We start from the raw sequence: 11552 nt of genomic DNA, 5'->3' as shown, positions 1-11552 counted from the left end.
CGACGGGAGAGGCTACAACAGTGAGAGGCCCACGTACCGCAAAAAAAAAAAAAAAAAAAAAAAAAAAAGTGGAATAAATTTGGTACCCTACAAAGGTTAAGAGAAATTAAAGAAATATGTTGAAACATGTATAGCTGCAAAGACCTTCTGCGATGCCGTCTCGTAGCTCAGAATAACAGTAACGAAAAATGCTATTGTTGAATTTAGTCTTCACAGGGAGAGAAATTCTAATGATTTGTAATCCAAAACAAATCTCAAATTATATAAAGCAACATGCAGATGATACATATAAATGACTACACTGAGATTACACTCAGGAAGTTTTAAAATATTTTAAAAACAAAAATTTTTGTTAATTATGTTGTAGTTAATATGTAAACAGTCTTCTTACCTGCGTGGCCTTGTCCTTGGGGACATCATTTCATTCCCAAGTATATGGTACCGTCTTGCTTCATGCAACAGCTGATAACACTCAGGAGAATTCTGGATCAGTTGGTCCACCTCAACTGTTTGAACAAAGTAATTGGGATGCAACAGAGGGAGTCTCACATGTGTCAGGAGCTCATGTAACAGTGGTCTTCTCAGATCAACAGCACGATAGACCCAACGCATGACGGCTTCAAAAACCATCTCCTCTTTGCCAATAACAAGTTCATCACTACAAATATAATCAATAAGTTCATCTTTGTCAAGCTCAAGAAATTCTTCATGCTGGGACACATCCTCAAAAGTCTGTAATGCAAAATTCTTGCATTTTGTGAAGAGTGTTTTGAGGGAATGGGTATCAGCAAAGCGCTGGATTCCTAAGCAATTGCAAGGATCAAGTTGCTCCTCCAAGAACTTGGCACATGCATCACGGAGAACACTAATCTGAAAAAGGCTTGATGTTTCAAAGAGATACTGTACATTCTCTGTAGTGATCTTCACTTTTCCAGTATAAACATACTGCAAAAAACATTCCATAGCTTCAGCTAAAATACCATTGATCTCAACCAACATTTCTCGGCTTTCCCTGTGGTCATTACAAAACATAGCTCTGAAGTAGCTACTACAGGCTGAGAGAACAGCTCTATGGCAAGGAAATTCTTTTCCTTCCACACAGATGATAACATCTGTGAACAAACGACTATCTCGGAATTCATTAAATATCTGGAGTATGTTTTCAGCATGGGATGATCCTGAAGAGAAGTCAAAAAACTCACGGCCTGTCAGAGATTTAGGGTCCATTTCAAAAACTTTACGCTTTGTTGCTGGTGAATCACGCACTCCGAGATCCTCTCTGTTTAGTCTTCGTCCCAATATTAGTACCATTGTTACATCAGTTGACTATATAATTGTTGAGAAATAACTGTTAAGGATCTTCCTTATGTGGCTAAAAGTAAAAAAAATTAAACCATTTGAATATGTAGAAAGTTCAGTACTCAACTGACATTTCATTTTGATGTAAACACTACAATAAAATTACACAATTAATATATTTCATACAGGCTTTAGAGCACTATATCTCATTTTAATAAAAACTGATAAATAAAAATTTATACAATTAGAACATTAGGGGTAATTTGCAATAGTACTCCTTAAACCCCCCCAGTTGAAAGGATGCTATGTACGTTGAGAATTACTAATAACCTTCTGTTTCCCTTTTACACAACTGGGTTTCAGTTACTGAATGTAGAGTTAAGTCAGAATGCTGTAATACACAGAACTTGAGTACATTAAAACCCTAATATAAATGTTTATTATTTTAACATAGTGCTGCTAAGAAGAATTCAGCTATATCTATCAATGGCCTTTAAAAATATGTATGTTGTTTGACCAGTGAGTCCCTTTCTAGCAATCTATCCTAAAGAAATAATCAGGATTATATGGAAAGATTTATCTACAGGTGTTCAATGCTGTATTAATAGAAAATACTTAAAACAACCTAAGTACCCTACAATAGGGGATTAGTTAAACCATAGTACATATTAAGGATGGCACACAGTCCCTGAAGCCATTAAAAATTACATAGACTATTTAATGACATGGAGAAGCATTAACCAGATAGTAAGTAAAAAGCAGATATCAAAACATATGCAAATGGATATAAATACACTACCAAATGTAAAATAGATAGCTAGTGGGAAGCAGCCGCATAGCACAGGGAGATCAGCTCGGTGCTGTGTGTCCACCTAGAGGGGTGGGATAGGGAGGGTGGGAGGGAGACACAAGAGGGAGGAGATATGGGGATATATGTATATGTATAGCTGATTCACTTTGTCATACAGCAGAAACTAACACATCATTGTAAAGCAATTATACTCCAATAAAGATGTTAAAAAAAAAATTGAAGCAAGAGTTAAGAGCTGGACTAGGAGTATCTGATAAGAATTTTTCTCAGATTCTCCCCATTCTAGGTAGGTCTCTAAGAATTTTTATCTAAAGCAGCTGGGAGACTTATGTAGCTATCTGTATACTACGTAGGCACATATTATAGCATAGATGTATGTATGTATAAATGTTTTTACTGCTGGAAAAGGAAAAAACCACAATAAACATACAAACAAACAAAAAACATATACAAAGAGGGGTGCAGTGGATAAGACTCTGCACTCCCAATACAGGGGTCCCGGGTTCGATCCCTGGTCAGGGAACTAGATCCCATATGTATGCCGCAACTAAGGAGCCCACATGCTGCAAATAAGAAGCTGGTGAGTCACAACTAAGGAGCCCATATGCCACAACTAAGGAGCCCACCTGCCACAACCAAATAAATAAATATTTTTTAAAATACGCAAAGAAAATAGAAAAATTTAAGTATCACTGCATCTAGGCATAGAAAAAAGGAGGCACGTATGTCAAATGATAAGTATTTATTTATCTTCTGTCTTCCTCTATTTTACCCAAAATCTGCACTATAATTATGTAGTACTGGGTTTTTAGATTTTTTTTTTTTTTTTTTTTTTGCGGTACGCGGGCCTCTCACTGCTGTGGCCTCTCCCGCCACGGAGCACAGGCTCCGGACAAGCAGGCCCAGCGGCCATGGCTCACGGGCCCAGCCACTCCGCGGCACGTGGGATCCTCCCGGACCGGGGCACGAACCCGTGTCCCCTGCATCGGCAGGCGGACTCTCAACCACTGCGCCACCAGGGAACCCTAGATTTTTTTTAATGTATGTTATTTATGCCCTGCACCCTTTCACTGATAAGAAACATCCTCAAATCTCCCTCAAAAACGGCTCTGAATAGGTAACTGATGGATTGAGGCACTGGACTATAGCTATCAATTCTCTTAAATTTTGATTTTTAAGGTGGTTCTTCTACTCCTACTCTCTTTTGACATCTCTGTAAGCCGATATGTGATCCAAAGTGTATTTGTAATTGGCTTCTACCTCCATACATTTTTAAAAAAAATAAATTTATTTATTTTTAATTTTGGCTGCGTTGGGTCTTCATTGCTGTGTGCGGGCTTTCTCTAGTCGCGGTGAGTGGGGGCTACTCTTTGTTGCAGTGTGCAGGCTTCTCATTGTGGTGGCTTCTCTTGTTTAGAAGCACAGGCTCTAGGCACATGGGCTTCAGTAGTTGTGGTGTGTGGGCTCAGCAGTTGTGGCTCATGGGCTCTAGAGTGCAGGCTCAGTAGTTGTGGCACACGGGCTTAGTTGCTCCGTGGCATGTGGGATCTTCCCGGACCAGGGCTCGAACCCGTGTCCCCTGCATTGGCAGGCGGCTTCTTAACCACTGTGCCACAAGGAAAGCCCCCATACATTTTTGCTTTCTCAAAGTTTAAATGAAAATGTGTTCAGAATGCAAAACAAAGTAACATACTGCAAGTACTAAGAATTTCCCTTTGCCTAAAAGGGACAAGTAAAAAAACATAAATGAAAAGATACTCTGCTTTCTGTATCCAATAATTTTTACTGTATCTGGTATTCGTTATCTGGTATCTTATTGTATCTGTATCTGATAAATTTGGGGATAGCATATTGAGTGAGTTGGATTAATATAAGGCTGATTAAAATTTTATGAGTTAAAGGTCTTTTTATGCTATTTTCTGCCCCTTAATTCTCATGGCTATTTTCTTTGATTGTTGACTGCCAAGAGGTCTTCCACTGCTTTACCAGAAAATCCTGAATTAGAACAGCTATAAAATCACCTGGTATTAAATGCATTCAACAGCAACAAGATACTTGTCTACTGCTTTGTATGTAAAAGAGACTATCTCATAGATCTGGGCTATTTCCTTCCAAGAAGCTTTTGTGTGGCTTTTTGGACAGCCTCACCTTCTCTGGACTTTCTGAGAACTCCTTCATGAACTAGTCCACAACAGCACAAAATATAAACTCTTTGTATTGATGACAGACTAAATGATTTACGCAATTGTGTCTTAGGAATATGAGATGCATTTCAGAGTGTATCCTTTGGGCTTCCAGATGTAATTCAGTAGACTTTAAAATTAGACTGAATTCTTCTAAAAATTTAGCAAATATCAAAGCATCATTATTCCCATCAGGAAAAAGTAGCAAATAAGTAGGCAAAACACGAGGACAATGTTTGTTCCAAAGAAATATAATGACTGAAAATAATACCTACATAAGTTAGTGGATGGACTCTCAATGACTGACTGCCAAAGACACATAATTTGTCTAGAAAAGGTAGTATCCTTTTCTTTCTCTCCCTCATTTCCTTCAGGAGCTTTATTCTCAGAGCTACACTCTCACTTGAAAGAAAGACTTTTAAGAGAAAGATTCTTCTGGTTAAGAGAACTCTAGAGTTTATTTCCAACTACAGAACTCATAAATGTTGTAGACGTAGTTTCAGATTGCTAGGTAGATTTAAAAATTACCTGTTTTTGGCCTATGTCCCAGAAAAATGAAGGGAGATAACTTATTTTAGTGTCTTTTGGACTGGAGAAACGGTAGAATAGGGACTGAGGATATTTGGAAGGAGTAGAAAGGAGTGTGTTAACAGTTTATTTGGGGGCTTCCCTGGTGGCGCAGTGGTTAAGAAGCCACCTGCCAATGCAGGGGACATGGGTTTGAGCCCTGGTCCGGAAGATCCCTCATGTCGCAGAGCAACTAAGCCCGTGAGCCACAACCACTGAGCCTGTGCTCTCAACTAGAGAAAGCCCGCGTGCAGCAACAAAGACCCAACACATCCAAAAATAAATTTATTTTAAAAAAAAAGTTTATTTGGTAACAGAAAAGTCTGTGATGCTGCCTTCCTATCTGATCTTGAGGATAGAATTGTTCTCTGTTACTCTGATGGTCTAAGTGACCCCTGGTTGAAGGAAAATGATTTACATTTTCTAATAACAATGCTTAGTGAGTTTATAAACATTATAAATATAATACCTTTTTAGCATTTGCTTGATCAAAGCCCCAGTTTTTCCACACCCTAAAATAAATGGAAAACAGCAACACATAAATCAGATCGTAATCACTTTATGCATAATTGGCATTATTTACTAATATGCTGAAAGGAGGTTTTAGTAGATTTCAGTTTGTGACTGGAAGTTTACTTCTGCATAGGAAAACCAATCCTGAATAATAATCCTTAAAGCAAATTAATAACTTTATGCTATATCTAAAATAGTTTCCTTATTTATCAACTTCCTTACTTGACAATTTTATCCTGCAGTAAGATTTCTTGAGTGAAAGATGAGTAAACAAATATTCACATCAACATCAAGCTAATGGTGGAATTGAGATGAGGAAACATATCCTATGATAACTCTGCATTGGATATTTGAAGAATGTCTGGTAACTAATGTTTCATCTGAGTTTGGCGTCATTAAATAATTCTGAGTTGGTCTATCAATACTACCCAAAGCAAACAGTTTAGTCATTATATATTTTATATAACTATGAAAGCAATGACAAAATCTCAAGTGTTCTGGGTAATTCAGGAAAAAGCATTTCAGTTTTTAATTCTTAGTTATCTAGATTATCCATATAGAATCACCATGCTTATCAAGTAATTATCTTAAATCTTTTAGTATATAAATGCATATTTCTTCTGCTTTTTTGATCCTTATAGACTTTAGTACCTGCAGAAACCAACCAATTCAGCACAATTTTTTGTTGTTGTTGTTGGAAGGGGAAGAGAGGAATGCTTAAGAGAGAGAGAATACTGGAACCTTGAACTGTACACAGAATACCAACAGTATTTAAGCACAAGTGATTCTGGTTTCTGGCCTAGATATCTATAAATAGAACTCATAAATTCTTAACAAGTTTAGGCAAATTCAAAAGTGGATCCAAAAAACCAAGATATGGACTACTGATTTTTTTCTACATGTATACACAAACACACATCTCTATACCCTGATTATTGTTTGATTGTGAAGTGAATGTTATCTTGCTTGTTTCCTTATTTGCAGAAGTCAATCTAACTTGTGTATACCTTGGTAAAGAATATTTCAACTTGATCAAATTAGAGGATTGTTAGTCCTAGCTAAGTAAGTTTTTCCCCCAATAAGCCAATAAGATCCTGAGCCAATGTAGGGATTCAAGTCAATTCAAGAAACAATTCTAGACAGCCTACCCCCTGTCTGCCACTGGGGTGGTGAATATTGGATTCAGATCCAATTTTAGATGCTGTGGGGTTGGCTAAGATTAGAATCAAATAAGAACTCAAATATTGATACTAAAATAGATTCAAATTCTCAGTGTTTCTCTAGCAGAAAACACAAATTGTTTCTCTGCTAGAGTGCAAATGGGAATAGATTCTCCCATGACTGATCTAGTCTAGAATTATACCTTAAGGAGTAGAAGGGCAAGGCAATTCACCTGGGCATTTTCTGCAGGGTTTTTAGGTAATACTTACCAACCTAACCAGTAAGGGCTAGGGACAGAGGAGGTCAGTGAACGAAGTCCAAAGGCGTTATATAGTATCAGAATTGATTTTAGAGTGCAGAACTGCAATCAGGCTTATTTTTTCCTTTAGAATGCAGGACCCCTATACAAAAAAACAAGTTACTATTAGCCTTAAGATAGCATGGATTAGTGAGGGGCTTACAAAGACTAATAAACACCAGATGGCAAAGGAAACCAACAACATTTTGACTAACATGGTCCCTGCAACTTGCAGTAATGAATTGCTACATGCTACGCTCCACACTACTCCATTTTCTCAAATTGAACTTTGAGTGAAGAACAACAGAGCAGAAACAGCAAAATTACTAAAGAATAAGAGTTTTATCTTTAAAGATATACAGTAACTCAACAGAAGGAAAGTCAGAACACTGTAACATAGTAAATCCATTATTTAAAAATAACTAGGAAATTATATTTAACATGGAACTATCTGAAACCAAGCAGTTTTTTTCACATTTTCTCAAATGCTAACTTATTTGAACCATTCTATTTAATGACCACTTTTTAAAAGTTGTAGATTTATACTCTTCAATTTAAACCTTTACTCTTGAAGTAGTGGTTCCTGAACCAAATTTTACAAATGCAACACTTAAAGTCCAGTCTTCAAGCTGTTATTTTCAACATTTCTAATTTTCTTAATGAAACCACCAATAACATACTTACCATAAGATATCAGAAACCAAAAAAACCCTTAAATTTCTTTGTCTAGAATTATAGCAAGTGATTATTCCTTGTTTACATGAACCTGAAATAGTCAATACATTATTACTTTGATTAATAAGAGAAAGAGAAATAAGAGGTATCTGATGATGAAAAATTTAGGAGTTCTTAAACAATGTGTCAAGACTAAACAATTATGCTTCTGTAACTGAAAAAAGAATACTGTCTTCTCCCAAATCACAGAATAAAAAAATTGAACTTCTCCATTCACTGTTTCTCTCCCTTGCTTTAAAACTTTTGGCTACTAATATTCCCCAACCCCCAAAGGAAGAAAAAAAAATTGTTAATCATCAGACATCACACTTGATATAAAGCTGTCCTATTGAATCTACTTGACATGTAAACTTAATGTCCTTGCTTTTATCTTGCTAGAAGATATCTAATGCATTGTTTTATTTTAAAATCTTAAGAACTATAGATATACAGTTATGTTTTCTTTTAGCGAAATTGTTTTTGGGGGCTTCCCTGGTGATGCAGTGGTTAAGAATCCGCCTGCCAATGCAGGGGACACGGGTTCGAGCCCTGGTCCGGAAAGATCCCACATGCCGCAGAGCAACTAAGCCCATGTGCCACAACTACTAGGCCTGTACTCTAGAGCCCGCGAGCCACAACTATGGAAGCCCACGTGCCACAACTACTGAAGCCCACACACCTAGAACCTGTGGTCCACAACAAGAAAAGCCACCGCAATGAGAAGCCTGAGCACTGCAATGAAGAGTAGCCCCCGTTCGCGACAACTAGAGAAAGCTCGCGCGCAGCAACAAAGACCCAATGCCGCCAAAACTAAAAATAAACAAAATAAATAAATTTTTTTTAAAAATTGTTTTTGGTTCTCTTATTAGAATTAATTAAATCTTCAAGGACATCACCCAGTACTCTGCCACTTGAACAAGTTTGAGATCCAATATTTTACGTGACCTCTCTATGGATAAAAGCACTTTTAAGTCAGTGATTTTTATTTACCTTAGTGGTGACACAAATTATTTACAGAAGTAAGTCTTAGAAAGCACTGAGTAAAGAGCAAAGCCTAATGACTTTTAGATATCAATTTAGTAGACTTTAAGATGTGCCAACTGCTGAAAAATTGTAGCCCCTGGGTGATGAATTCAGGCAGAGTGACAAACTTTAATTTAAAAAAGCTAGTTTAGCTACTGTTTTTAATAGGAGAAATAAGGGTTTTAAAATGTCAACAGTTGTCAAGTGGCCACATACTCTTTGTTTCAATCACAACAGAAATAGAATCATACAAAATATATATGCTTATATATTTCATATACTTATGACGATATACTAGGATATTTTATTTACATTTTTTATACAGTCCATACCTAAATATTTATTGGAAAAGGATGTCCCAAATTCCTAGGTAAGAAAAAAGTATACACAGGGACTTCTCTGGTGGTCCAGTGGTTAAGACTCTGCGCTCTCAATGCCGGGGGCCACAGTTCGATCCCTGGTCAGGAAACTAGATCCCACATGCTGCAACTAAGACCTGGTGCAGCCAAATAAATAAGTATTAAAAAAAAAAAAAAGGAGTATATACAAAAATAACTGCAGTCCCTCATTTAATGAATAGTATTTGTTTTTCACAGGCTTGACCTTTGGGTTTTAATAAAATGGCAGAAAAACAAAGAAACTAAAAGTTTTCTGAAAAAGCATTAAGGTTTTAGCAACTTGGACAAAAGCCAAGAAAGTTTAAATTAAAGCTGATAGTAAACTCCAACTCAATATTATTTTTCTTCCTGTTTAGAGACTAAGTCACAGGCTTTGTCTGGATAAGCAGGCTTATGAGTGGTGGTTTTATTTTTTACAAAGGTTAGAGGTTTGCAACTTGTACTTATTTAGAAATGTTAAATGCCTTCAATGCACAAGAGATGAGGCAGTTCAGGATCACATAAGCTGCTCCTTCTGGCACAATCATCCCAACTTGAATTTTAAAAATAAATTAAGAATGCATACAATGAGAACTGTTCATAGTCAATTCCTGCTTCACTCGGGGCGCTCAGTCTACCTCCTACAGAAATGCACCGTCTTGGGTGAATTCCTACAGATTTATAGGAAAATAAAATCTGATAAAACCCAAGTTCCCTATTAAATCACAGATTAGGAAAACCGCATCTTCAACACACTGTGGCTAAAATGATTGTTCTTGTAGATTTCATTACTGTCATAATAGAAGAGTGAGCTATAATCCCCTAAACAAGGAAACAACTAATCTAAACCGGGGTATAGAAGAATCTTAACTTTTTTGGGGGGGCGAGGGGGAGGATATCCTCAAGTTATTTTTTTAAAAACAGAATTCTGATTTTACATCTTAGTCGACGGCAAGCAGATTTTTCATCTATTTTACATACTTAAACAAAAACCAACCTCGCCGGTGGACATAAACAGTCTGTAGCTGCAAATACTAAGACACGATTTTTAAAAAGCTGTTCATGAGAGCAAGTGATTAATCATTAAAATCCACTAACATTAACTGCGAAAGGTCGCTGCCTCAGGGGTGACTGTGAGGCACTCTAAAATGTGACTTTACGGTCCTTATTTAGCTATTTAAACCCTGTTTACAGAACAGACAAGAACTAATTCGCCTGAGGGCTTTCTTCCCACCATCTGGGTAGACAGGGCGACAGGAGTTAAAGAGGGATAATTTTCTGGTCCTCCGCAGGCCCCAGAACTGCCTACAGGCTCAGGCAGAAGCCGCGGCGGCCACCAAAGGATAGCGGGTCAGCTGGGTCTCGCTCCCGAGTCCCCCGGCTCGGCAGCGCGCACCGCCAGAGGCTCCGCTCTAGTCGCAGCTGCACAAGAGGCGAGCGCGCGCTCCCGCGTGTCCTCCAGATCACCTTCAAGGGGGCGGGGAAAAACTGCCTGGGCAAGTCTACCTCGCGACAAGACACCCGCCAATAAACACTCGGAACTCGCCCAGTTGTTCCGCCCGAAAGCACCCGCAGGGCCCCAATCCCTGCCGCGTTAACAGTCTTTGCCCCGAGGGTCCAGAACCTGGGGGCGGGGCCATTAGGAACTAAATTAAGAAACCGAGGCCCGGAGTGGTGGGAAGGAGGAGAGATTAGGCGGGGACTCCGCCGGCGGAACGCCCGCTCCCCCGCCCGCGCCCGCTTCCGGGGGACCTTCTTTCCAGGGACCATTCGGGCCCCCAGGCGAGCGGTGGTAAACAAAGGCTCGCGGGCGGTGGGGGCGGGGGTAACGGTCAGGTGACGGCGCCGAGCACATTTCGCAACTGCTTTAATGGGGATTCTCTAGCCTGCAGCCCTGGGACCCAACTTGACCCGTCAGTCCTCCCCGTTAGGATCAAACTGTCGCCCCCACCAAGCGGGAAGGTTTGATTTCAGACCTTCGCATTCTCAGCGTTACCTTCGATTAAAAAAGAGCGGCGCTCCGTTCGAAGCCCATCAGCAAAATGCGGGACCCCTCTCCCCAGCCCTGTCCGCCAGCTGCTCCCCGTCCCCCAGGGTGACCCGCACCTGCTACCCCCCGCCCCGGGGGCCATGCCCCTCCCAACCCGCCCCCGGCGGGTGCGCCAGCAGCGCCGCGGTTCCGGGGCGGTAGTGCCAGGAGTTGGGGGTACCCTTCCTTTCAGAGTGTGGTTGCGGAACCGGGGCTGACAACCCCCACGGGAGCCCCGGAGACCCCTCGCCCCAAACAGGGGCCCTGCAGCCCCACCCGCAGTCTCTCCTCGGACCCCTCCTCTGGCTCGGAGAGGCCGACCGCCGCAGGCTTCCCTCCTGCAGACATCCCCGTGGTCATGACCTCGGCCACCCCTCCGCCCCCGGCTCTGGCCGGTTCCTGGCCTTTCGGCCGGTCCCGGAGGTGTCATCCCCGGGTACCTCTCAGCGAAGGCTGGAAGCGGCCAGCAGCAGTGGTAAGCAGTGGCGGCCCCCGCCGTACCTTAGCTTCCGGCGGCGCAGCGCTGTCTCCTGCGCCGGCGTCTCCTCGAGCCACCAGTCGCTCCGCAGCTCACAAC

General features: G+C 40.4%; 1 protein-coding gene across 4 annotated transcripts; it reads right to left on the bottom strand.

Annotated features, from left to right (window-relative positions):
• Positions 1-371: 371 nt before the first annotated feature.
• Positions 372-11552, bottom strand: LOC114485313 (kelch-like protein 24). Of its 4 annotated transcripts, none has more exons than XM_055083411.1 (5): positions 11477-11552; positions 6804-6935; positions 5330-5372; positions 2099-2171; positions 372-1372 (listed from the first exon to the last, which is right to left on the bottom strand). In XM_055083411.1, exon 5 carries the CDS (start codon positions 1309-1311, stop codon positions 388-390), a length of 924 nt encoding a protein of 307 aa, XP_054939386.1. In that variant the 5' UTR covers positions 1312-1372; positions 2099-2171; positions 5330-5372; positions 6804-6935; positions 11477-11552; the 3' UTR covers positions 372-387. The 4 variants fall into 4 exon arrangements, with proteins under 4 accessions (XP_054939386.1, XP_054939385.1, XP_028342329.1 ...); XM_055083410.1 differs by lacking the exons at positions 2099-2171; positions 11477-11552 and adding exons at positions 8902-9065; positions 11416-11456; XM_028486528.2 differs by lacking the exon at positions 2099-2171.

Source organism: Physeter macrocephalus, unplaced genomic scaffold (assembly GCF_002837175.3).
Source record: "Physeter macrocephalus isolate SW-GA unplaced genomic scaffold, ASM283717v5 random_1517, whole genome shotgun sequence".
NCBI lineage: Eukaryota > Metazoa > Chordata > Mammalia > Artiodactyla > Physeteridae > Physeter > Physeter macrocephalus.
This window is presented reverse-complemented; position numbering and strand designations above follow the sequence as displayed.

Bases quoted from the DNA above. Each gene is read 5' to 3' on its own strand.
- LOC114485313 (XM_055083411.1), bottom strand. From the start codon at position 1,311: ATGGTACTAATATTGGGACGAAGACTAAACAGAGAGGATCTCGGAGTG.